Consider the following 27096-nt stretch of genomic DNA (forward strand, 5'->3'; position numbering starts at 1 on the left):
CTCTCTGCTTTGCAAGAGTGATGGTAGAGTTAAAAACAGTTTCCAAAGCCTTTTCTACCACCACCGTAACTACTTCCATCTCAAAATTGTAACTATGAAGAAGATTCTCACTCAGAGAATCTCTGCTTAAAAAAGAATTTGTGAAGTAAGGAGGAATTACAAAAAATGCAAACATTTTATTAACAAGATAGAAAGTAGATTAACAAGAGGATCATTTCATATCTTTAAATTATTGGTTATTTTGAGTGACTACATACCAGCAAGTATGTTATTGGAGAAAATTTAAATAAAAGCCTGAACAGAGTTTAGAGGTGTTAAGTCTGAGGCCCTGACTGGCAACATAATGTTGCCAGGGCCAATTTTGTACCACTGTATGGCTAATCTCAGTTAATTACTCAAGAGGATCAATTATTCCTTAATTGTTTCCAACCTTCTATTCTCTGAATGATAATTCTCACTACTATGAAACATCTGTTCTTCCAGAACAGCTAGCATGGGGGTATTTAAGGGTCTCCTTTGAAGGAGTAAATGGGCACAATAATATAAGCAAATACAAAATGTTTCATTGTAGTCATTGTACAAACACATACCGTACAGAGATCCTTGTACTGAAGTTTCTGAAATTTGGTGTCTGTGTTTCCTGCACACAGCTCTACATACCCAAGAACAACTTGGAAAACCGTGTTGTGAATGGCTTGAGTAAAGTGCATATGCAGTTGGTCCATTGCTGTCTGAAGAACAGGGGAGAAAGGAGAAGAATCACAAACACATCTTATTAGAAGCCAATTCTGATTCTCTTTCTTTGGTCATATTCCAGGTCCAAAACAATGAGCCCTTCCAGTCCCCTAGAGCAGAATTCATCAATCTGGCATTCTCCAGATGTGTTGGATTACAACTCTGATCATCCAAAGCAGCATGGCTACTGCTGGATGAGGGCCATGCAAGTTGTATAAGTAAATAAATAAATAAATAAATATATTATTATTATTATTATTATTATTCCAACATATCTGGAGGACACCAGGCTGAGAATGCTGATCAAGAGTGTAGACCCAATGTTTCTTTAGGATAACAAAATCAACCCAACAGCTCACCCTATGCATGATGTAATGAATCCAGTGGTTACTACGGGATAGAGTATAGAGCTTGCAATTAGGGAGCTCAGTCGAGATACCTGTTCAGCAACCAGGGCCTAAATAGTATTCCTGAAGGGCAGTCCTCATTTTTTACCAAAGTAAAAAATAATAATGGACACTAAGGATTACTGTCGAGAATAGGAAAATGTGGCATCCCACCAACAGGGAACTCTTGGATAGGGATGTAATTCTTCACTAATTTTCTTCTCAAAAGAAGTAGCAAATAATTTAGCAATTCTCTTCTTGCTGCAAGAAAATCTTCGAAACTGTGCAGTTTCGATGACTATTCACATTTTGGGACTTATCCTGAACAAAAGAGCAACTGGTTGTTTTGCACACTTTCCTGCACAGGAAACAGTATTTTCTTCAAGAAAATAATATTTCTGCACATGCTGTTTTCTGCACAAAACAATCACATATGAATTTTGAGCAGTGTAAGTTTCCAGCGATGTAATTTCAGGATTCTTCTCATCAAAGTTTCTTGACATTTGAGAAAAATGCCTTTTTTAAAAAAAATTGCTCATCTTCCCAACTCTGGTCATGAGGTGAAAATTACAATAGTGAAGCAAGATGATTAATATTGGCTGTACAATCAATCAAAACAACAGTGAAAAAGGAGGAAAAATGAATGCAGGATGTGCAATTCTGAAAAATACCCCAGAACTGCAATAGTATACATACAATACTTTACTTGGTGTTAAGTTCTCTTTAACTCTAAGGCAAGTTCATTTGAGTAGACAATCAGTACAATTTCATGGTTAAGTGGGTTGTATGTATGTTGAGACATTAGCTTATATGCTCACTGGCACTAAACACCTAAGATTTAATAATGTAACTAAAATCAGTTTTGGCAAAGATAAAGAAATAACTGGAGATGAAGAACAGTAAATCTGTCTGCAGTCCAGTAAAAAACAAATAATATTTTTCTGCCTAAGCTACAGTAATTGAGATATCTTGTTAAGATGACCAAGACAGCCAGCTGGAGTATCCAATGTTTCCTTCTAAGGAGTATTAAATGCAGTTAACTACATTTAACAGTATATGTGTGCATGCAGAACATGCATGAATGAACCAAGAGACCAATCAATTTTCATTTAGTTGTGATTTGTGTGTGTGCGTGCACATTACTTATGGACAAGGAATACTTATCTGTACTTTATTAGTAGTGAATATTCAGATAACAGATTTGTATACTTTGGTAATTTTTCTCCTCTTTTATAACTACTCTTAGCCATGGAGACAGAAAGTCCAGAACTCCAGACAGTAAGATCACCTCCTCATGTTATAACTTGACATATTTTTAAACAAATTCCTTACTTGTGTTTTTCCAAGGAGTCTGTAAGCCTGCTGCACCTTAGTATAATGGTTGATGTCAAAGTTCTTGCAGATTTTGGAAAGCGCTACATCTAACTGCTCCTGTCAAGTTGAAAGACAAACATTAAGTGAAAGGAAAAAATAATGTAAGTTATATACTCTGAATAATTCATGTTGAGATATTCTCTGGTCACAATAAAGCAAAATGCCATCTAATCATCCAAATGGCTGGGGCCATTTATAGTCAAGACAATCATTGTCAGTTAAAATCAATATAGTCAATTCTCACCTCAATTTGCTCCAGAGTGTCTTGCAATTTTGAATTCAATTCACTGCAAAACAATAAAATCCAATGTTAAACGATCTAAAACTAAATGGAGGTGTTCAAGACTAAGAAGAATGTTGTGCCAAATTACTTTAATTTAGCAGACTTTTTGAAGACCATTATTTAAAGTAAGTTAATAAATACTGTGCACAATATATTTTGTGCTAGTTGAGTGATCCAAAAGAGACTCCTCTTTTCTCCTCAAACAGCATTTCCAAAAGACTTCAATCATTTTTATCTCTCAAGGTGAGAACACAACACACTAATACTAGAGTTCCACTAAACATGGAGAAGAGTCCTGAAAGGAGACCACTCTTGGACAAAGTGCCCCAAATAAAGTCCACACACTTTCTTCAAAAGTGAGGTACACAATGACAGCCGAGAGGCACCTGCAGTGCTATTTACTGCATAGTATAAATATTCAATACATCCATTTAAAGCCAGGACCTAATACAAACATCCATTTAGTCAGCACAGGATTCTCTTAGATGCCAAATGTATCCATTTAAAACTGACACCTCATCCATTCATCCATTCAAAAAGGTTCAGGGCCTTCTCTTATGTCAACTCAATTACATAAGTATCCAGAGAACTGTTACAAACATTTGATTCATTTCTCACAGTGGGAAGACCTAGGCAGCTGGAACAGAAAAAGTGGGCATCTATCTGACAACCCACCCCATTCTTTATTCTACTTATTTCAAGCTAGACTTTCACACAAAGAATCTGGGAAAATAATATATTCCATTTAGATCTGATTCTTTTCAGGACAAATTGGTTTTTTTGGCACATCACATTTGGGGAGGAGAACACACCTCAAATCTGCCCGCTTCGTATCAGAGTAAATTGATGGAAATCCATGGTGTATAGAATATAGCCATAACATGCAGCAAAATCAAATACGTATAACCATCACAAGGCATACTGATTTGGTTTTTCAAAGAGGCAATTAAATAGGCTAACCTGTAAATTCACATCATTCATTTCAACCAATTAATTAAGATGTATTAAGAGGGGCCCTGGTCACCTGCACCTGTTAGCTTAACATGAATCAGAAGGGAACACCATACCAGTGAGTAAAAAGGCAGCAAAGCCTAAAGGTATAAGTCTAATATATTAAAGAAAATCCAATTTATCTACACCAAATACTTATTCAAGAAGTGCAATGCATTTAAATAAAACATGTTTGGTTGAATATTTATGAGATACCACTGCTTCAAATGAGTTTTGTATTTATTCTTATACCCTGCTTTTCGTTTTTCCACAGGAAAAAACTACACAAGTGAGTAACAAACAAGAACAAACCAATCTGGCTGTGTCCAGCCCATGCCAATGGGAATAGCAATCAAACAACATTGGGAGACCCACAAGTTGATTTGGAGGGAAGAAAATAACTAGACAGGCAGGACAACAAAGGGATATTCCATTTTGTCTGTTACCTTAAATTTTCAGACCTCAAAGCTACAGACCCCCTTGCTATAAAGGGAAAAAAGGCAAGAAAGGACTTGTGGCCAAGATTGTCATAACCTTCTGATGAATATGCAAAGAACAAAGTACAGCTTTTGAAGGGCCATAAAATTTAAGACACTTAAGATTCACCCTGTGTTCTTATTGAAGTAAACACATAGCAGCCATCGTATACACTTGGCGATTGTTGTTTTGTGGCTTCAAGTCATTTCTGACTTATGGTGACCCTAAGGCTATCATGAGGTTTTATTGATAAGGTTTGTTAAGAGGGAGTTTGCCTTTGCCTTCCTTTGCAAATGAGAATGTGTGACCTGCTCAAGGCCACCCAGTGGATTTCCATGGCCGAATAAGGATTCACACCATGCTCTCCAGAGTCATAGTCCAACGCTCAAACCATTAAAATGTCATTTCACTTTGCAATGTTTCTAAAGCTTTTTTAACCCATTTCCATTTCTGATAAATATATAAATCAAACATGCTTCCTTTGAAATTTGCAACATCACAACTTTGACTGGGAGAAACAGGGGTTTAGGTGGATGAGAACTTCAAGGAGTTGATTGATGAATATCACCATTCACACACAGTGGTGGTCACATGCCCCATTCAGGTCTATGGGGCTTGGATATGCATGAGCCTCCATTTTTGTGAGGGTGTCTGGAACAGATCCCCCGCAAAAACAGAAGGCCAACTGTATTTTGCATCACAGGATGATGGAGTAAACTGGTCAGTAAGAACGCAATTGGTATCTGCTTTCTCCTGATTTTCCAAATTTACGCACACACACAATATATATATACATACATACATACACATATATATTCAAATTACACATGCCTCCCCCGAAATCCTGATATGACAGAGGAGCACAAGCACCACTGGATGAGAACTGTTTTAAAGCACAAAGTGACAGACAGACAGACAAACACACACACACCTCTTCATGTCTTTTTTCCCAAAGTAGACAATTAATTTCCAGCACTGGTGCCCAGTAATTCAAATTAGCTAGCAATCCCGTAAAGTACAGCATGTTCTTTCCTTGTCCCTGCTTAAATGAAGGGCAGCATCAGCTTTGTAAAATGCCTGTTGTCTTACCTTATGCAACTGTAGTGTTTGAAAGTGCTAGCTGCTTTCTGGCATTCGAGGCACAATTGTATAGCCCCTGGATAATCCTCCTCCTGTGAGAAATAGAACATATATATTGAGAAAATAAAAGCAAAACCATTGGCGTCGCTGTAATTTAAAGTGTCTTTTCATATAATCAGAAAGGGCTTGCTCATCTGCTCAAGACTGCTACTTTCCAACAAAAAATAAGAGTTTGCAGATTAGATGTTGCTAATCTGCAGATGCTGGTCAATGAAGCATGCAGAACCTGAACTGGCTAGTAAAGCAACATTTCAGGCCTTCAGACAGAGATATAAAAAGTCCATATCTTGAGAGATTGCTACCCAGGCTTATACAAAAAGGAAAGTTCTGAGAAGGATGATTTTTGCTTTAGCTGTAGCTCTATGGTGAGGCTGGAGGCAGGAGGGTGACACAGTTCTCCAGCCTCTGCAATGATTATAGAGAGCCTCTTTAGTGACACTCTCGGGGTCTGATCTAGAAGGACAAATAAGTTTAATTCTTCAGAGATCTACAGCAGCCTTCAGCATCTATATTCTATATTTAGAATGTCTGCAGGGGTAGAGAAAGGTTCTTTCAACCACAATGAAATTCTAGTCTGATATACTCTTACCTCTAACATTTCACTTAAGCGTACGTCAGTTTGTTGCTAGAAATTAAAGGAGAAAAAAATCATTGTACATAATACCAGCATTCAGAAACTATTTTGATAATTAAAGATAAATTCTGTTCATACCAGGGTTTTTATTGTTCTCAGAGATTTCAACAGTCCCATCAGCAACTGTCGTTTTCGCTGATTTGCAAGAAGCCCCAAACTGGCTTGAGTAAAACCTTCTTTTGCTACATTCAAATGCCTGCAAACATTTTTTTTAAAAAAATCTATTATAAAATACATGTAGGGTTATCTAGAACCAAAATAATACTACACTACACCTGTGTTCAAAATAAATATAATATAATATAATATAATATAATATCCAGATTAAAAGAATAGTATCATATCCAAACAGACTTCAACCACAATCCTGCGTGGTCCAGGGTAACATAGTAATTTTGAATGCTGAACTGCACTACGGTTGACCGTTTGGTAACCCCCGAGCTCACTATGCCCCCAATAGCCATTCCATGTCTGCTGAAGAGGCAGGGGCTTAGAGATGTGTCTGGATATATATCCCTGTGGTCAGAGGCAAAATGATTACATCCTCTGCAAAGGTCTAGTGGGGTCTTTCATTGGTCTTAGTGGATGATGCATTCATTTCACATCTAACTACAGGGACATAGCAAGGCACTGATCTGATTCCCCCACCCCATCAGCCACTGAATTGCCATAGTGGGATTGTAGCAACTCCATGGTAAGCTAGAGAGTGGTTGGTGCAGAGGGAATAAGGGAAAACCAACCTTCACATCAACCAAAAAGAGACATATGGAGTCATAAAACTGACTTACATCTGCATATGTCACTAACAGGATACCAGTCATAGATTTCAAAAGCAAAAATATCTGCTTTTTTTTTTAAATTCCATCCACATATTACACCAAACATAATTAAGCAAATTTAACTATTTTGAATACATTCTTCCCCAAAGTGCCAATGAGATATTCCAGTTCCTGGAATGGAAAATAGCCACAGATAAAGACAATTATAGTACTAAACTTAAGGAGGGCCTTATGTTAGAAAAGTCTATACTGAATCAAAATTCAGTTTGATATAAACTAAAATGAAGAAGCCACAGCAAGTTCAGGCTTGCAAGGTAGAGTTCCAGTTTTAATTTCTGGTTTAGCTCCCTCAAAAGAGAAGACCTTTGGAAAATTTTGGACAAGTCTTCACAACCCATTGCTTAACCTGTTTCACAAAGTCCTTGTGAAGATAAACAAAACAGTAAAGAGAATGCCACACACACCACCCTAAACCCCTTGGAAGAAAAGTAACTTACAAATGTGACCAATAAATAAACAAATGTACAGTAAAGCAGCCAGAAAACTATTTCAAAAACACTACTCAATTTATTTTATTATTTTCTTTCTTCTAAAATAATATGGTATCCTTAGGAAGTGTACTGTACCTTCTTCCATTTGTGCAGATGACAGCGGCTAGCTGAAGGCTAGTCTGCAAGGATGTAACTCGTTCAAGTTCCTGCAGAATGTAATGAGATCAATTACTTCTCCAAGGATACAAAGCTATTGGATCAAATGGAGATGCCTGTGATCTGTTTAGTTAGTTTCCATCAGCCTGTGCCTTTTCAAAACCATGAAAGTAAGTAATCTAATTGTAATGATTCATCATCTTCACCAAGAGCTATCAATTTCACCCAGGCCATTCAAGATACCAAGCAAGAAACACAGAAAAGATTTGGAGCAAACAGAAAGTCTTATAGAGATTACAATCCCCTCAAAGCAAAATTCTACCATTTATAGCTTTGTTTTTAAAACCAACAAGCTACACCAGGAAGTGCACAGCTTCGAATCCATTTCTGTCATACTGGAACTTTCTAAGTGACAGAGATGTTTGCCCTATCTATAAAAATAACTCAGTAATATTCTAAATCATGAAAAATGGTTAAAGTCAACAATTATATATGGCTTAAAAGAGCAATGAAATAACCAGGAAGATTTCCCTCAAACGGGAGGCGCTAGTGGATCTACCCTATGGGGATGGTGACTCCATACTTGATCTTCTTGCCAATCCTCCCACAGCTGCTCTGACTCAGACAGGACCTTTGCCAGTAAAGAACCTCTGAAGGGATAGGATGCAGCACCAAGAAATCTCCCATACAGTTCAGGGAAACTAATTTCCACTGGGAATCCACCAGCTTACTCTGACAGTGTCAGCAGACAAATTTAAGCATTAACCTTCAAATCCATTCTTTTCATGCCATAGCAACCTAACAAAACTGCCCAGATAAGGTTGCATGATCTATGGTTGTAATATGTTTACCCACTTTCAACTTAAATTTGGTAAATGTGCACATGTGACTTCCAGAAACAGCTTTTATTGGTTTGAAAGGGTTTAAAACAGTTTCTTTGGAACAATTAGAGTACAATGCTCCAGTGTAAATTTAGGTTCAAAGTTATTTTTGTTTAAGTTGTTTTTGTTGCTGCTGGCAACATTAAATCCCTTTTCTGTGTGTTTTACAAAAGGATTCCTATTGACATTTAAAATTAACTGTGCAAACTAGGAGACATTAATTCCCAGCTTATAGCTTCTGAGAAATGGGGTATTACAGAAAGAAAAAAGCCAACTGCGCATATGCCTTTTATCAGCAAATGTGGCTTTTTGCCCCACATTTGAGTCTTGAAATTCAACTGTGTTTATCATTCATTAGTTCTAAGACATGATGAAGGCAAATAACTGTGATAAAAATGCCCATCAGTTCACAGGCTGAACCTCAGGCATAGACAAGGCATATTGAGGAAAACATGATGCAAAGGCTAACAGAGCTCTGGCAGCTTCAGTACCTTGCGGAAAAGGAAATGTAAGCAGATGCAGTTTCTCATTGTTGCAGTTGCCAGAATCCCATCTTCTACAGCTGTCCCATTGTTTCATGTTACCTTACAACAGGCACTGCATATGTGTGCCCCTTCAGATTTTGTTGGATTGAAGCTCACATTACCCTTCACCACTAGCTCTGTAGGCTAGAACCATTGGGAACTACAGACCTACATCTGGAGTATCAAATTAAATCCCATTTTAGTAGAATGGTGGGATATCAAACAAACAAATAAATACAGTATAAGGCTGAAAGCCAGCATGCTGCAGTGGTCTGAGCACTGGACTACAACTCTGGAGACCAGTATTCAAATTCTGGCTTGGGCATGTAAAAACCCACTGGATGACCTTTGGCAAGTCACACTCTCTCAGCCTCAGAGGATAGCAATGGCAAACACCCTCCGAAGAAACTTGCCAAGAAAACCCAATGATAGGTTCACCTTAGGGTCGCCATAAGTCGGAAATGACTTGAAGGCACACAACAACAAAGAGGATATGGTCCCAAGAAGGTGGACATATGAGGTGGAGAGAGGGGAAATGTCTGGTTGCCCACAGGGCCCAAAATCCTCTATTGTGGGAGTAGTGTAATGTACTGCCTGCACCATTCTGTGTCCTCCTACACTAATAACTGTCAAGTTCCAGAAAAGTCCACTGCCACTGTTCCTTACTAACAGATAGGGGAGAGAGAAGAAAGAGTTTAGAAGAAGATGCAGCTGGTCTGGGCTCACAGGAGGGAAGAAATGAGTGTGCACTTCCAGATGGAGTACACCATCCCTTTTCTTCTCTTCAGAACAAAATACAATTGCTTCCTCCTCCTCCTCCGAATTGCTCCCCTTTCCCTCCTCTCCCTACTGGTTAGGAGCACCACCAGCAGCCCTTCCAGGGGCTTGACAGCCAGGAAAGGGGACATTTTAGATGGGGTACAAAGGGCAAGACAATAATTTCCTGTGCTCTGTCTAAAGAAAAGAGAGAAACTCTTGGGCATGTAAGCCACCAACAGAATTCTGTCCAGGGAAACCTTGAACCTTGACTCTAAGCGCCAAGACAGGGGCAAGACTTATGTCTCCCAAGTGCAGTTCTTGACAGACAAGAACAAATGAGCATTCCTATAGGACTGTGGTTCTCAACCTTCCTAATGCCACGACACTTTAATACAGTTCCTCGTGTTGTGGTGACCCCCTGAGCAGTGTCTCGGTTCCTAAGACCATCAGAAATATGTGTTTTCCGATGGTCTTAGGTGACCCCTGTGAAAGGGTCACTCAACCCCCAAAGGGGTCAGGACCCATAGGTTGAGAACCGATGCTATAAGAGAAAATGAAGTCTCTCTTCAAGGACAGGGCGATCAGATGCCAGAACAATCCGTATTCTAATGGTAAACATTTTTAACCATGTGTCTGTGGAACAATTTGTTGGAGGGAAAGACTGACAGGCTACTGCTGGGAATTAATGTCCCACTATATTGCATGGACCATTCTGGAAGCAAGATGAAAAACAACTAAAACATTCTTTGGAAATACAAGACACATGATACCTCTGCACCAATATTTCTTCCTTTGGTGGTATTCAATATTTTGATTGCTATGGCATTTGTTCTGCTGATGTTTTCATATATTACATTACAAGCTACAAATTGGACAGATGTTTTAACTGTTAAATTACTGACTCAATTATAAGCAGACAAGGGTTCCTTGGAAATAATGTGGGATATAAATGTCTTAAAACATAAACAGTGGGGCCTTGGTATCTGCTGGGGTTTGGTTCCAGGTCCTCACACGGATAGCAAAATCCATAGATGCTCAAATACTATTAAAGAAAATAGTGCAGTAAAAGGATGCCTCTTATATAAAATGACAAAATCAGGGCTACTTTTTGGAATTTATATATTTATTTTTAAGCTGTGGATAAAGAATCTGTTGCCGGCTGTACAAGAGGACTATAATAAAAGCTGTTACGCTGATTTACGCTAACACTGGATGCAGCACATGATAAATCACACAAGGTACTTGCAATTTAAAAATAAACAGAAATATACACACATACCTTGACATATGCAGGCTGTTTCTCAAGTATCAAGTCTGCAACTTTTTTAGATACCTTAAAGAAAATATTTAAAGTAAGGTGAGTTACAACCTTTGAAAAGAAGAAATTTGTATCAAGTATTCTGAAGAGTTCTGAAAATCTTCAGTAAGCCATCTATCTGCAGGTAAAAGTGATATACACTCAGAAAAAATTATGGCCATCTCTGGCTAAAAAGCAAAGAGAAGGAAAATTACAGACTCTTATTGGAAATAAGGAGCAGAATAGAAATTGACCTCCCATCCCATTCTAATATGAATAGCTCACTTTAAATAAAAATTAAATGATAAACATAGGACAATGAAGCTTAATATAGCACATTTATCATTTCATCAGTACATAATGAAAAATGATGCGCCTCTAAAGTATTTTAAAGAAACCATTTTTTAAAAAATAGACATATTGTCCTAAAAGCAATTTACAGAGCACAGCAATTACTATTAGCATGCTAAAAAATTTTTTTTCTTTCAATAAGCAGTATGCTTTCTTCTTTCATGACTTCTATGTTCCAGTAAATGTAATATGGTTACATTTTGCACTTAGCCAGCAGTGAATAAAATAAGCACCTATAATCATACCTAGTAATGGAAGGGATAGTCAACACATTTAGTTCCCTGCCTCACAACATTAATTTCTGCAACTCTGCCTGTACCATTCAAATGATAATGGATGTTCTGCAGGACTTTCAACACCACCTAACACTAAGTCAAAGCATCCTTATATATATAATAGCTCTTCTAGTAGCCAAAGGCAGCAAGGAATTCCATGCAGATAAGAGGGTTAGTGGGAAAAGGGCAGATCACTATCCTCCACCTGTTTGCTAAAAGGCAAAAAATTTTTTTACTACAGTAGTCCTCTAAATCCTTGTGCCCATGATGATTATGTAAAGGGGGGATTCCCCTCCTTCAAGAGCAGCATCAGATCTTAGCCTACATTACTCTTAGGGAACTAGTAAAAATGTCTAGTAATACTGACTAATAATGCTTGGTGTGCTAACTTAGAAGTTGATAAAGGTGGCTACAGAGTGACCAAATAAAACAGGTAGCTCAAACAAGCTAGCTAACCGCAAAACAACTGGATGGACAAGAGCACAGTGTGGCCTGTGAGATGCACACAGCCCCCACCATGGCTTTTTGCAACCCACTGTTGTTGCTGACCCCAACTCATGGATGAGACATCTCCAAGATCCCCTATCTACTGCTCTGCTTATTTCCAGCAAATTTATATTCATGACCTCCCTGACTGAGTCTAACCATCTTTCTCTCTTCCTACTACCCTCTACCTTTCCTAGCATTATTATTTTTCCTAGTGATTTGTGTCTTCTCACTTTGTGGGCAAGTACGACAGCCTCACTTTGATTATCTTGGAATAAAGGAGATTTCTGGTTCGATCTGTTCAAGGACCCCTTTGTTTGTCTTTTTGGCTGTCCACGATATCCTAAGTACTCTTCTCCAAAACCACATATCAAATGAGGTGATTTTCTTTCTATCTACTTTCTTTACTGTCCAACTCTCACACTCGTACATGGTGATGGGGAATGCAATGCATTGAACGATTCTAACTTTAGTGCTTAGATATATCTTTACTCTTCAGGATCTTTTCTGTCATAGCTGCCCTTCCCATTCCTAGTCTTCTTATTTCTTCACTGCAGTCACCATTATGATCAATGTTTGATCCTAAGTACTCTTTAACTATTTTGATTTCCTCATTGTCTAGGTTGAATTTATGTATTTCTTCTGTGGTCATTATTTTTATTTTGTTTATGTTCAACCCATACCAAACCAAACCCCTATCAACATGCCTTACAAACAAAAACATTACTGGGCGGGGGGGATAACTGAACATGAGTTTTGCCACTCCCAGAAGAATCCAGGAAGGAGAGTTTTGCATGAACAGGAAGGGGGAGAAACAGAATACCCTCTCTCCAAAAAGCTAAATGTTGAAACAGAAAATGACTATCTGGTGATGCCTGGTTGCGGGGAGGATTATAATTTTAGAATCTTTTAAACTGCTTTTGGACCTAAAGTGGTTCATGACAGGTGCTACACATGAAAATTTGACACACACACACACCCCAGCAATAGCAAAATTTCCCATTCTTGCAGTAGAAAATCCAGCCTGGGCAGCCCATGTGAGATGGTATTATTGCCACAGGGATTTGAAGAGATCAAATGAAAAACTGCCATTAGTGCTATACTACGGCAACAAATGACAGCACTACCAAAATGATTTGCTCCTTCCCAATTTCTGGTTATGTTTCCACTTACAACAAGAGTACTGAATGAGACCAGTGGGCAAAATAGAGCCTCTGGGCATCTAACCAAGAGATGAACAAAAACAGGAGAAGCTGGTATATAATGAATGAGACGGTTCATCTAACTGGGCAAAATACAGCAGGTAGCCTCCAGGGCCAGAGGAACCCCTCCTCAACATCAAATCATTATTTTTAACTGAAAAAGCCACTCCTGTAGAGATCATGAGAGAAATTTTACCAATTTTTTCTCCATGATATTTTTAGGGCAGGGTCTTTTTCTAGTCACTTCCTGTTTTGTAGAATGACATCTCCTAGGTCCATGATGGCGAATCTAGGGCACGCATGCCACAGGTTGCATGTGACACCATTTTGCCTGGCACGGATCAGGGAGAAGGAGAAACAGACGCGCATGTACCCATCGCTCCTCACCCCTACTGTTTCCTGCCCTTCAGCCATCTCTCCAAGAAAGCTGGAAGCTGGAAAAGGGCAGGGGGAGGAGGAGCCACTAGCGTGTGCTGCTGGCTTCTCCCCCCGGACCTTTCCCAGCCTTCAGCTGTCTCAGAGAGGCAGATGGAAGCTGGGAAAAGGGTGGGGAGAGGAGGAGCGACCAGTTGCTCCTCCTCAGGAACCTTTCCCAACCCCCAGCTGCCTCTGGAGGGACAGCTGGGGACAGGGAAAGGTCCGGGATGAGTAGGAACAGCACTTCCCTCTTCCTCCTCCTCCCCAGGGACCTTTCCCGACTACCCGCTGCCTTTGGAGGGACAGCTGGGGACAGGGAGAAGGGCAGAGGGAGGAGGAGCAACTGGTGTGCGCCCATTGCCCCCTTCCCAGACCTTCCCCGGTTTCTAGCTGTCCTGCCCCAGAAGTCCTGCCCCTAGCACCAGGTACTACGTAGTGCTGGAAAAAAATTATTTGAGACACATGGCCCCGAAAAGGTTCACCATCACTGTCCTGGGCCTAAAATAAGTCAGTCCCAACAACCACCTGAAAAAAAAAAGACCTCACAATATATCCTGGCATTCCCTAGGGGCTGTAGAAGCCTACTTCAATTAAAAATATACTTGGAGTGATGAAGATCCAGGGAGAGGTCTAGACATGGGAAAGTTGCCCATCCCAATCTAAATCTAAATTTGACTATTTCAAGAAAAAGCAGAATATAAATAAATAAATAATGAAATAATGAAATAAAGGAAGATCCCTGCTGATCAGTACAAAGGCCTACCTAACCCAGCATTCTATACACACAGTGGCTAAACAGACAGCTATGGAAAGCCCACCAGTAGGACACAAGAGTCATAATGCCTTCTGGCATATGTATCCCAACACCTGGTATTCAGAGGCAGGCTGACTACTATTTGGCACCAAGCAGATACTTCAGCTAACAGATTTGGGATGTCATGAAAGGACAGAAAATTGTAAATCATTTACTTTTTTATCACTGCATTTCTACTAGTAGAGATGGAGAAGGGTCCTTGTGGAATTCTCTGTCTCATGTTCCAAACGCAACACAGCTGTCTTTTGGTATGATGCTTTTTGTAGCCCTGCCTCAAGCAGCAAAGTGTCTTTCATTAGCCTTGGTTGATAATTGGGATGATATATAGCCGTCAGCCTAACAGCAAAGCAATGCAAAACTACCCTGAATAATTTTTTCAAAGAAAACTTTGTGACAAGGTCACTATAAGTCAGAGTAGACTTGAAAGCACATAACAACAAACAGCCATGATGCCTGATGTCACCGAAAGCCTTATCCTGCATCTAGCGCTGACAACAGTTCTCCAAGATCCTAAGTATCCATCTGTCACAGAACCCTTCAACCAAACACGGGGGGGGGGGGTGAAGTTAGGAATTTCCACATGAAAATACTGCATTGTGTCATGGAAATATGTATCTCCTTCCTGAAGTTTCAACTACACAGTGCTAAAGGAAACTGCCCTTGCAGCAGGGAGGACCACATGACAGAAGATGATCTATTGGACAAAGACAACAAATAGTGCACCAGAAGCCAGGGATTGGTCAGAAGCAAAGCTCTGATGAAGAAAAGAGAGTGAATGAATGGCCACCATCTGAATTGTAATTTAAAAAGCTCATACTGAAGAAATCTGAAATTATTTTTAAGGTTGTATTAAAGCTTTCAGGAAATTTAATAGACCTCACCAAACGGAGCAGAGAAGAGAAAAGAGAAGGCGTTTCCTACTTACAGCGGCTTGCTGCTGCTTTAGTTTATCTCTGTTCTCTTCCAGTTCTTGTAGACTAAGAACAGGAGGCAGTTTCTAGAGGTAAACAATAAAGAAAATCCAGTTTAAGGAAATATAAAAGTCACCCAAATGCAAGATTAATTAAAGGACTAATGAAAATTCGTATTAGGGCATGACTTGGATCAGACCTACAAAAATAAAAAGGTGACTGCTTCTATTTTGAGACAAAGCAAAAATATACATCAAGTACACTGAAGAATAAAATGTATTTCAGAAATTCTCTTGAAAAGACTTGTTATTCTGATTCAAAGATAGTTCTTACCTCCAATTCATGCTTCACAATATCAAAGGAATCATTGGAAAAATAAACTTCTTCAATGCTGTTAATTATTTCTTGCTGTGCCTGAGGATCAGTCGGTTGTTCCCGTAGTTCTCTAAGTTCCTCCTTAAACACATAAGATAGATGAATAAAGCATTACATATTGGCATAGGATCATTAATCCAATTTACTTTCCAAAGGCCACTTAGAAAATGTAGCGCATGAAAGGGGTTATGAACACTACAGAAAGAGCTGTAACTTTCTTACTTTGTTCAAAGGTATATCCTTTATGCAAAATCTTAAGAAATGTCACTGTCTCACACATGGTTGCAATATGGAATGCTATTTTGTGGATCTCTACTACCAAAAGAGCCAATAATAAAAGTTGGTTCTTTATAGGTTTAGGCACTGACAGTTTAAATTGTGAGAAGCATCCCATAGCCTCCCCACTTCTCTATGGTTCAAAACAGTTCGGACACTGCTTCACAAATGGTTGTCAGACCTTACAGTGAAACCTAAAGTGACACCATCTAATACCCAAAATATAATAAGTTGCAGCAAAGAGGTTATCTCCTCCTGCCAATTCAAGAGTGATTTTGCTTTGCCACACTATTGTAAGAAGAATAAAATTTTTAGAGTATTTTGTCCCCCTCTATTAAGAAAAAATAAGGTAATCATTCTCTCTTGCTTCTCCAGCAGTGAATATGGAGCAGAGCTACCCCTTATACTGTACAATCCCTGTGTAGACAAACATCAACACATAATTTTCTTTCTTATTAGCACAGCAGTGTCTATGCCTAGCAACACTAAAGTTGCCAGTGGCTACTCTAACCCATTTAATGAGAAACAGAGATGTTTCATTTGTCACCCTGAAGTTTTACATAGCTGCATATCATATTACCTGAAAACAGAACAACAGTTCCACAATATCGCAAGTTTAATTAAATGTATCTAAATATTAATTAGACTTTTGACTGCAATAAAATCATTTTCCATTCGCTTAATTATCATGGTACATTTGCCTAAAGCTTTCATTTGACTCCTCTAAAAGCTACTGCATTAATTTTTCAACTTGATTTCTGCTTGCATGACTAATTTACAGTTTAACCAAATAGAAACCAATCAGGAAGACACTAAAAACAGCAACCGCACAATGAAACTTCAATTTTTATATTAAAGAGAAGAAATCAGAACCACTTACTGATTATCCTAGGTTTTATTGGTAACATGGAAGCACATAAAGTAAAACATCTAAGAGCCGAGTATATTTTATAGTATTTATATGATGCCCAATAATAATTGGCAGTTTGCTTTAAATAGTAGATTAGCTGAGAAAAGTGAGGTGTCTAAAACAGAGCAAAAATACTGAACAAAATAATAAGAAAGGGAGCTTTAAGCAGTTTTTCTCTGCTGCTTCTCTTGTAAAAAGAGAGGTCTTCCAAGATTTTGGCATATAGGAAACATAACATGCCTACATTCCTAATCGCAATTGGAAATACATCACAAGCTTGTACAATCCTTTTTCTTTTCCATTTACTCACACCTACCATGTAAATTCCTTCTCCTCTCCCTCCCTGGACCCAACCATGGTACACTCTTACATCTATACCAGTCTTAATAGGAATCATGGTCAGCAAACCCATTCAAGCAGGAGCAGGAGCCAGGACCTGCAAAAACAATTGATCTAAACCTTACTATGGCTTAGGACTTCATTGCACACTACACAATGGTTAGCTTCAAAAGGAATTTAGGGGCAAGGGGAAGAAGTGTGCAAGCGAACATGGTACTCTGAATTTCTAAGACCAGGAATCATTACTGGATACCTACTGAAGGCTTGGCACTGCTCAAGCAGCAAATGAACCAGGTCTATCCCCAAATATTCTTTTCATCTATTGTTGTGACAAATGGATGTATAACTGCCATCATCTGATGAATGGCAGAAGCATTTTACTTTCCCCTCTCTCAGTTCTAGTCTTATCATGAGGGAGAGGGAAAAGGGAACATGTGAAACATAGTAACACTTTTAAAATGGAGCCATGCAGAATAGAGGATGAGCATCCCTTCCCTGAAAACCTACCCTATAAAATGCAAATTGTTCTAGAGGACAACTAAGCAAACTGTAACTATTCAAGTGGTAATTTGGAAAGAAACATCAGCGCTTAATTTGGTTGTGTGGGAGAGATTTATAAGTGTTTTTGATTCAGCAGCATATTGTGAGATAAAGGGGGGGGGGGAATACATTAATATAAGAGGTGGCATCTTCAACTAGTCTGTTGATCTATTTTTTTATGCAACAATGTTCTGACTTCCTAGTCAGTGCTTGGATGTCCTCATTAGTTTTATTAAAGTGCCATCATGTGGATTACCTATGAAATTACAGTTTAAAACAGTTATTTAACATTTTGAAATAAATGCATAAATAAACATTTACTTGGAAGCAAATTACATTTTTAAATGAGATTTATACATGAAGGGTCCAGCGATAGCATTTTCCTTACTATCCTTCAAGGATAAAAAGTGCAAGACAAATCCTTTGTCCAAAGAGAAGTATAATTCAACAAAACAAAAGGAATGTCTGCTAAATTACCTTTTTAAAATTTTTTTATTTGTTCTGAGATCATGGAAAAACTTTATTTAGTAGAAAACAATTATGTTCTATTTATTGCAGCAACCAAATACATTTTTTATTGTTTCTTTGTTGTTATGTTCCTTCAAGTTAGTTCTAACGTATGGCAACCTATCATTTTGGCCTGTTACAGACAGCCAAAATAAAGCTGCTTCGAGTCACAGTGGAGGTATGGTGTTTCAATGATGCATGAGTCCTAAGAGTCCAGAAGCCTCACCAAAGCCACACTCCAGCCCTAAGGATTGGAGCGTGGCTTTGGTGTAGCTTCTGGACTCTTAGGACGCATGCATCATTGAAACACCATACCTCCACTGTGACTCGAAGCAGCTTTATTTTGGCTGTCTGTAACAGGCCATAGTTTCCTTGCCAATATTTAGTTACCATAGGTTTTTGCCATTGCCTTCTTCTAAGACTGAGAGTATGTGACTTGCCGTAGGTCACCCAATCGACTTTCATGGCTGAACAGGGATTTGAACCTGGTCTCTCTGAGTCTTAGTTCAACATCCAAACCACTACACCAAACTGGACCATTCTTGTTTTTAAATCAATGGGAAATATAATTCAAACCAATTATTATGCAACATGATGCATATTTATTGGGAAGTAAATCCTGCTGAGTTCTGCAAGATCTGTTCCCAGGAAAGTATTGTAAGATTGCACACTCAATGATTTAAGTAGCTCTTTCCTAGTTATAGAAATCAACATCCATTTTGTCATGGGCAATACTCTGCATAAATCACATTCAAAATGCAAGCTATTGCCATTTCAGTACCCTAAGTGATGCTGTACAGACCCACTGTAATTTCTCTCCATTGTTAAATGCATTAGCGTAGTTTTGCTTTTTGTCCAGCACTAAACTACAGGACATGGCAAGACATTGTCCAGAACTGTGGTCTAGACAGCACGACTTTGCCATGATAAGGTCCATGAGCCCTTTGTTTGTTGTCCAGTCATGCTACAACTACTACTGCCTGCGCTACTCTCACCAGTCTGCAATATGCAATGTATAAGCCACCACTATTCTGAACCACCAAGAGAGCACGATTTACATATGAACTTGTTCTCGTTCTTGTTCTCTAAGCAATTTGCTGTCATGTGCAAGCACATCTGAAATGAACTGGATTGCACACTGACAAAACAAACTTGGACCAGTTACATTTTTGGACTACAACTCACCTCCCAGAATCCCCCACCCAGCAAGACACTAGTAGACCAAAGAGCCTGTGCAGCTGTCACCAGATGCATTTGTGTAAGGCAGGGAAAATCTTTGTATCTCTTAGAGTGCAGTTCCCATCTTCCTTTACAACTATGTTAGCTACATCTGATGGAAGTTAACTGGTAATCTGTTCCCTATTCTGGTGTTCAGCCAGTTTCACATTGAGCTTCTGTGTGTGCAGGATAAGTTGCATCACTCCAAACTCTGCCCCCATCATTGGCCCACTAGAGAAAAATGAGAATAAAGGATCATTTTATTGTTAAGAGTGCAATTTTCATTTAAAGATGCATACGCTACCGCAGGTTCTGTTTACATGAAGATTTATGGTCCCAAAATCCACCTAGAAATGCTAATCTTTTCGTATGGAGTGAAGAGAGCATGCACCTTGGGATATTTTTTTTGGGGGGGGGGGTGTATTCTTGAAGGTAAACCTCTTCAATATTTTCTTCTATGCTGTGGGAGTGGGGGGGAGCAAAGAGACTCCATGTAGCCAATGTACCTCCAAACTCCCAGATATTACCCACCATGCTACTAAAACTGCGAAATGCCTTACTTGAAAATGGCCAGGTGGAATGACCTGAGGGACGAATACATGCAACCAGTCCTTTGAATAATGAAGACATGGAGTTAGCCTATAAAAACAAACCTATCAGCACACAGCAGTGGCACAGGCGTGACTTCTATTGTGTTCATGCTAAAAATCAAAGCAACAGAAGATCATAGAATCATAGAACCATAAAGTTGGTAGAGACCTCAAGGGCCACCCAGTCCAACCCCACCACATAGGAATATACAAAGTAGCCCTGACAGACATCTGTTTAAAAACCTTCAAAGAAGAAAAGTACACCATACTCTAATGTAGTGTATTCCACTGTCAAACAGCTCTTACTATCAGGAGGTTCTTCCTAATGTTGAGGTGAAAGATGCTTCCCACATACTCAATTACATCTGAAAACCCCAACACAATGAAAGTGACTGACTAGCTTCATATGCACATCTTTTCCCTGTCCCAGATTATAAATACTCTTGGATGAATTTAACTGTAATGTATATTGTTCCTGCTGTAACTCTGTAAACATTAATTAACAGCCTTCCGTGTTTCTTTCCACCACATGTTCCCCATAGGTGCAGAGAGGTACACTGATAACACTGACAATTCATTTCAGGCATTAATAACTAACAGATACAATGTCAGAATTTGGTGATGGTAGTGATGGTTAGGATTGATAATTCCCTTTTTAAAAATAAGTCTTTGTGTGAAGTCAGGTAGGTTAAATCTGTTATTCTAAACAGTGTGGGCCAAATGGATCTGGGAAACCTGACCTTTAAAAACCGTTTTTATGATTGCAATTATTACTTCCCTCCTCTTTATTTACATCTCACCTTTCTTGTCAGAATCAGAACTCAAGGTGGCTTACAAATCAAATCAAACCCAACAGGGGAAAAACATAAAAACAATTGAAAACAGTACAGCATCCTATTAAAGCTTAATCAGTTAATTCCTGAAAACCTAGTGGAATAGAAAAAAGTATCTATCTTCCAACAAAGGGCATTGAGAGCTCATTTAGCTCTTAAGAAGAGACTGCAGAGGCAGTTACTGAGAAGGTCCTTTCCAGTGTTCCCACTAGACATCTCTATGTAGGTGGCTGGACCAAGTGAAGACCTTTCTTGTGAAGATCTCAATGCCTAAGCAGCCTTGTACCAGAAAATACAGTCTATCACGCACCCTAGACCTGAGGTGTATAGTACTTTATAGATCATAACCAGCACGTGAATTGTTCCTGGAAACAGAGTGGTGCCCAGTGGAGCTACCGTATTTTAATATGGAGCATATGAATTTCCCATAACCAGCTCCAGTTAACAGGCTGGCCACAGCTCTCTGAATCCTTTGGAAGGATCTGAATCCTATTCACATAGAGCATGTTACAATAATTTAAACAGAATGCAACTAAGGAATGTGTCACTGTGGCTAGATCAGATCTCTAAAAGATCCAGCACAGTTGGTGCAGTAACTGTTGAAACGCACCCCTGGCCACTGCAGAAACCTGTGGATCCAGGCTCAGGGCTGAATCCAGGAGTACCCCCAAACTGCAAGTCTTTATCTTTAGAGGAAGTGTAGCCTCTTGCAGGACAGGCTAGATCTCTGTTGCCTAATCTGCCTTTTGACTAACAAACAGCCCCTCTCTCTTGTCTGGATTAAGCTTCAAATTCTTTGCCCTCATCTAACCCATTACTAATGCTAGACACTGCTTTAGAACCAAAACAGCTTCCTTAGAATTCAGAGGAAAAGAGAAGTACTGTAGTTAATCATCATCAGAATACTGATGGTAATGAATCCCAAACCTCAACAACATCTCTCAGCAGTTACAAGCAGAAAATAGTACTGGGGATAAGTGTAATCATGAGAGACTCCACAAGCCAAATATTCACAGGCCTAGAAATCAACCAAGTACTCCAGCACCACCATGTTAACTTGTTCTTCTAGGAAGGAACAGAGTCACCATAAAATGCTGCCTCCAAGTCCCATCCTAGCAAAGTAGACCAGAAGGACACCATGGCAAATGCTATCTAAAGCTACTCCTAGATTCAGTACAACCAAAAGCAACACATTACCTCTTCCCAATTCGTAGGAAGATCTTTCACCAAGGAGACCAAAGCTCTCTTTGTCCCATAGCCAAGCGTGAAACTTGACTGAAGTGTATAATTATAATTTGTCTCACCCAAGAACCTCTGGCTCTGGGAGGCCAGCACTTGCACTAGAACCTTAATTATGAACCCACCACATTTTTAGTATAAGAGGAATGCGCTTAATACTGACAAAAGTAAACATGCAGCATCCTCCAAAATAAATTGTGGAAAGAGATAGCACAAAAGAAAAATAAAACTGCTAGTTCACTGTGACACAAAACAGCAAATAAAGCATAAGTACTGAAACTGATGTCACGATCACCATGCAGCTTATTTCATCTATGAAATAAAAATTCACAAGGGCCTTACTTGCTAGAAACAAGAACTGTTGTGACTTTCCACCCTAACTACATTAGCAGGCTGAAACAATGATTTACATTGTTTATGATTTACATTACTGTATTATGCTTTACAAACAAGAAAGCTAACTGGATTTACATCTTGTTCTGCTCAAGAAAAGGACATTACAGAAGAGAAAGTCTGCAAAATCAGTATTTTAGATGAATATACATCTTTAACCTTTCTAAGTGTTTTACAGAAAACTGCTGTTTGGCTTAATATCAATGTTTTTTGTCAAATCCAACAGATAGGTTAAAATAACAACGGAATACTGTGGCACAAGAAATGAGAAAATGATGCCAAGACGAACAAAACTTGTTAGACTAAGTGCTACAATATTATGTTATTTGGCCAAAGCTTGTGCAGACTCTAATGGCCCTTTTACACTACACACTTATAGTATTATAATACCACTTTAACCGCAATGGCAACATCCTATGAAATCCTGTGATTTGCAGCTTAGACAGGGATATCCTAGAATTCTCTACCAAAGAGCTTCGCTGTCTTGCCAAACTGCAAATCCCAGAATTCCACAGTATGTTGCCATGTCAGTTAAAGTGGCATCATACTGCTATAACTGTGTAGTGTAACAGGATCCTGGGTAGATAGATATATATATACATGGAGCAGGAGGAGGTTGTTGGAAGAAGGGAAATGGAAAAAATATCATAACCCCAGCATGCCTCCACCAAATATGTGTATGAACAGCTGTCTATTCATCCGATAAAGTAGCTGGAGTTCACCAAAGCCTATGCCAAATAAAACTTGTCGGTCTTTAAGCTGCAACAAGACTCCTTGTTGTTTTTGCTGTAACAGATTAATATAACTACCGTACTCCCAATTCACTCTCCTCAAAATTCTTCCAGAGCTGTAAAGGTATTAATTTCATTCATTAATGTTTTGATTTCAAGTAATATTATCACTCTTGATTACAGATATAAAGTCCAAAACAATAGCAGAAATTACTCCTCCAAATATAAGTATAACAGGAATAGCACAAATTATTTCTCCAGCCATTAGTATGACAAGAATATCTATCAGCCAGCAATAATTCGAATATCTTGCATTGAATGTTATGAAATCCTGAAATCAGTACAAAAACAAACAAAAAATAAAACCCAACATGAAATAATCTAATTAAATTGGGAAGCAACAAATACAGCCAGGAAAATGAATACTGGAATTTGATACTATAAAAACTTAACATTCAAATGTAAATCTCACAGAAATACAGTATGATAGGAAAGACATAAAAACATTACTTCATATGAATATAACACAGAAATATTGGAACATCATCCAAAATAAGAAAATAACCAAATGTTTTTCAACTTACCACTTCTTCTATGGCGTATAATATGTTTTGTTGTAGTAACCAAGCAAATAATAACTTTGAAATTGACACTAAATTCTTCAGTGTAAAAATTCAAACTAGAGCTCCTCAGGGCTTTAAAGTGTTCAGCTGTAAGACAGAGGATATGGCACTGAATAGCCTAGCCATAGCCTGAGGTGACAAGCTCTGGCCTTCTCCTTGTTTAAATATTTATACCTAAAGGTTTGTTATTACACTTATCTCATGAACAAATATGACAACTTACCTCTTCTGGCTTGAATTCAGGATGCGGGATGCCCCTGGATGTTATCATACCAAAATCACCACCTATCTAGCAGGGATGCCGCTGCCAATTTTTGAAGTTGGAAGCTCCCTGACTTCGAAAAAGTGCTGGCTGAGAGAGGCTTTGACCCAGGATGCATCCTGGTGGCAGTATCCTGGCTAGATAGGCGACGACTTAGGTATGATAACATCCGTGGGCATCCCAGATCCTGAATTCAAGCTGAACGAGGTAAATTGGCTTACTTGTCTTCTGGCAGAGAGGCGGGGTAAAAATAAAGCTTTCATTATTTATTTATTATTTATTATTTGTTCATGAGATAAGCTCCTTAATCTTAGTGGCTTGGTTACAATTGCTAAACACGCTGAGTGCCACTGAAGAAGGAACTAGTTAAAATGCCTCTGCAGTTTTCTTTTCCTTACCATACTGTTTTCCCAATATACAACATGATATTCTTCTGTGTTATCCTGGATTATGTTATTTTGTTCTAGGACTGTATTGCATAAAAGTGTGAAAAAACAGGGAAATAGGACAGAGTTCATACATTTGATCCTACAAAATTATTTCCAAAAATACCCTATATAACAGCAGGACCTGTATGTGAGATTTACAATGCACAGTATGATCTTTGGCATTCTTGGTCTTGGGATCATTTTCTCAGTTCCTTTTATGGAAAGAAATGTTTTGTATCTGCTTGACACTATAAGAGACGACAGGGGACAAAATAATGCCCTTTGTTTTATTAATGTTGATGGTTTCTTCTGTATTGTTTACATTTTTAGCTTGCTCCTAATAATGTGAACCAAAGAGATTCCTTACAGTTCAGGACTTTGTGGCTCTAACTATAAGAAAAACAAACAAATAAATTTAAAAATAAAAATAAAAATAAAAGAGAATTCAGTTTATATATATTGTCTGTCTGAACTGTATTTTTGATATGCCAAACATGATAAAGTCATATCAAACTTCAAACAATATTTTTAAAAATTGTTTAATGGACCATATTTTGTATATAGCACCTTTTTTTTCTTGCTGAGTAAGGAAGTGATTTTCAATCTGTGTATCGATACTAATAGCACTTTTTCTATTTCCCCCCTGAAAAAAATAGGGAAATGGTGTGTGTGTGTGTGTGTGTGTGTGTGTGTCCTTCATGGTTTCAAAATTTCCAGGAACATTAAATTTCTAGTGTGTGTGTGTTGTTTTGTCTTCAAGTCATTTCAAACTTATGGCAAACTTATTCAAAGTAAGGCGAATCTATCACAGGGTTCCCCCGGCAAGTTTCTTCAGAGGGGGTTTGCCATTGCCATCCTCTGAGGCTGAGGGAGTGTGACTTGTCCAAGGTCACCCAGTTGGTTTCATGGCTGAGGAGGCATTTGAACTCTGCTCTCCAGAATCATAGTCCAACACTCAAAGCACTACACCACGCTGGCTCTCAGGCGCTACTGTTTTTTAGTGTTAGTTTAATATTATTACATTCCTGTATTCATTTTTATTTTTTATTCTTTTTACTGCACTTGATGTACACCAGTTCTCTGTGTTAAACTGAATCCTGAGATTAGTAACCAAGCAAAACAAAAGAAAGCATGGGCTTTAAATCTGGACAAGTACTGGGCATGTTTTCTAACTTGCCTCGTTCATTTTTACCAAACCCTACGCAAATGGTTGACTAATGTAGACCAACTACTCAAACCACATTCCTAAAGGCAATCAAAGAATACAATGAGGTTTCAGATGGCTTCCCCAGCCTACCTTCTCAGCCTGCTTCCTTCCATAACTTGGAACAGGTAAAAGATATTGCAACCAGTGGTTACAGTTCTTGTGCAACTGAGTGAAAAAAACAAAAACAAAAGCACTATCCCTGCCATTCTGAGTCAGCATAAGCTTCACCAACAAAGGGCATTGTAGCCCAACATTTAAATCTAAGTAGAAAAATATATCTCTGTGTACATTAGATAAAATGGAGAAGCAGTTGGCATCACCTGATGGACTATGTCTGCAACTGCACCGCAGAAATAGTCCAGTTTGACACTGCTTTAAGTGCCGTGGCTCAAGGCCATGGGATTCTGGGAACTGGAATTTGTCACAGCACCAGAGTGGAGCACTTAAAGCGGTATCCAACTGGATTATTTCTGCAGTGCGGATGCAGCCTATGAAGAGAGTGTCTTTCCATTGCAGCCACCATTGTACTGCTGCTCTCATGGTCCCTGTGCAAAACATATGGTACATATTGCTCTGTTCAGCCTTCTTGCAAGAAGTCTGCGTAACACAGCCATCCAAACAAACACACAGTAGACTGTAAAATAGATATATTATCCCTCACTTTTATTTTCTCCACTCAATTTCAACTCCAATTACCTGACGGAACAAGCTATGCAATCTATGTAGCAGTTCTGTGACCGCTTAGAAACTAGCCAGTTTATCTCTAGTCTGTGATTTAAAAAAATCATTTTATATTTTATTGATTTTATATGAGGCAATTACACAACTACCTAAATTGACAAATTACAAATCATTACATAATACTTCCTCCCTTTGATGATTTGGAGCTAATTTAGTCCATCAGACCTTCGTTTCCTTTTTACTTCTTGATCCTCTGCCTCTATATGAATTCTTCATCCCCCCCCCCCCCCATTAGATCTCTTTCCAGTTATCTTATACATTTTTTCCACTTAATCTAAATCTTTTCTGTGATAAAAGATCTGAATGTTGGACTAGGAATCTAGGAGATCAAATCCCTAATTCAACCATGGAAACCCACTGGATGAAGGCAATGGCAAACCATATCACAACAAATCTTGCCAAGAAAACACTTGGATAGGGTTGCCATAAGCCTGAGCTGCCTTGAAGGCATGTAAGAACAAGAATGTATGGACTGAAATATGGCTTCTAACAAGTCATCTGAAAGCAATACCAGAGACCAAT

At 38.7% G+C, this 27096-nt stretch overlaps 1 protein-coding gene across 1 annotated transcript in view; it reads right to left on the bottom strand.

The window, feature by feature from the left end:
- The window catches only part of VPS50 (VPS50 subunit of EARP/GARPII complex), an 88738-nt gene that overhangs the window by 56066 nt on the left and 5576 nt on the right, over positions 1 to 27096 (bottom strand). Inside the window, exons 3-12 of the mRNA XM_089533212.1 lie at positions 15696 to 15818; positions 15377 to 15448; positions 10889 to 10942; positions 7425 to 7495; positions 6098 to 6215; positions 5975 to 6010; positions 5335 to 5417; positions 2740 to 2782; positions 2454 to 2552; positions 591 to 731 (exon numbers count right to left, since the gene is read on the bottom strand). Coding sequence (XP_089389338.1) covers positions 591 to 731; positions 2454 to 2552; positions 2740 to 2782; positions 5335 to 5417; positions 5975 to 6010; positions 6098 to 6215; positions 7425 to 7495; positions 10889 to 10942; positions 15377 to 15448; positions 15696 to 15818 — 840 coding nt within the window. The remainder of the gene's footprint in view (positions 1 to 590; positions 732 to 2453; positions 2553 to 2739; positions 2783 to 5334; positions 5418 to 5974; positions 6011 to 6097; positions 6216 to 7424; positions 7496 to 10888; positions 10943 to 15376; positions 15449 to 15695; positions 15819 to 27096) is intronic.

This window comes from Sceloporus occidentalis, unplaced genomic scaffold (assembly GCF_023333645.1).
Source record: "Sceloporus occidentalis isolate IW3139 unplaced genomic scaffold, rSceOcc1.0.p SCAF_7, whole genome shotgun sequence".
Taxonomy (NCBI): domain Eukaryota; kingdom Metazoa; phylum Chordata; class Lepidosauria; order Squamata; family Phrynosomatidae; genus Sceloporus; species Sceloporus occidentalis.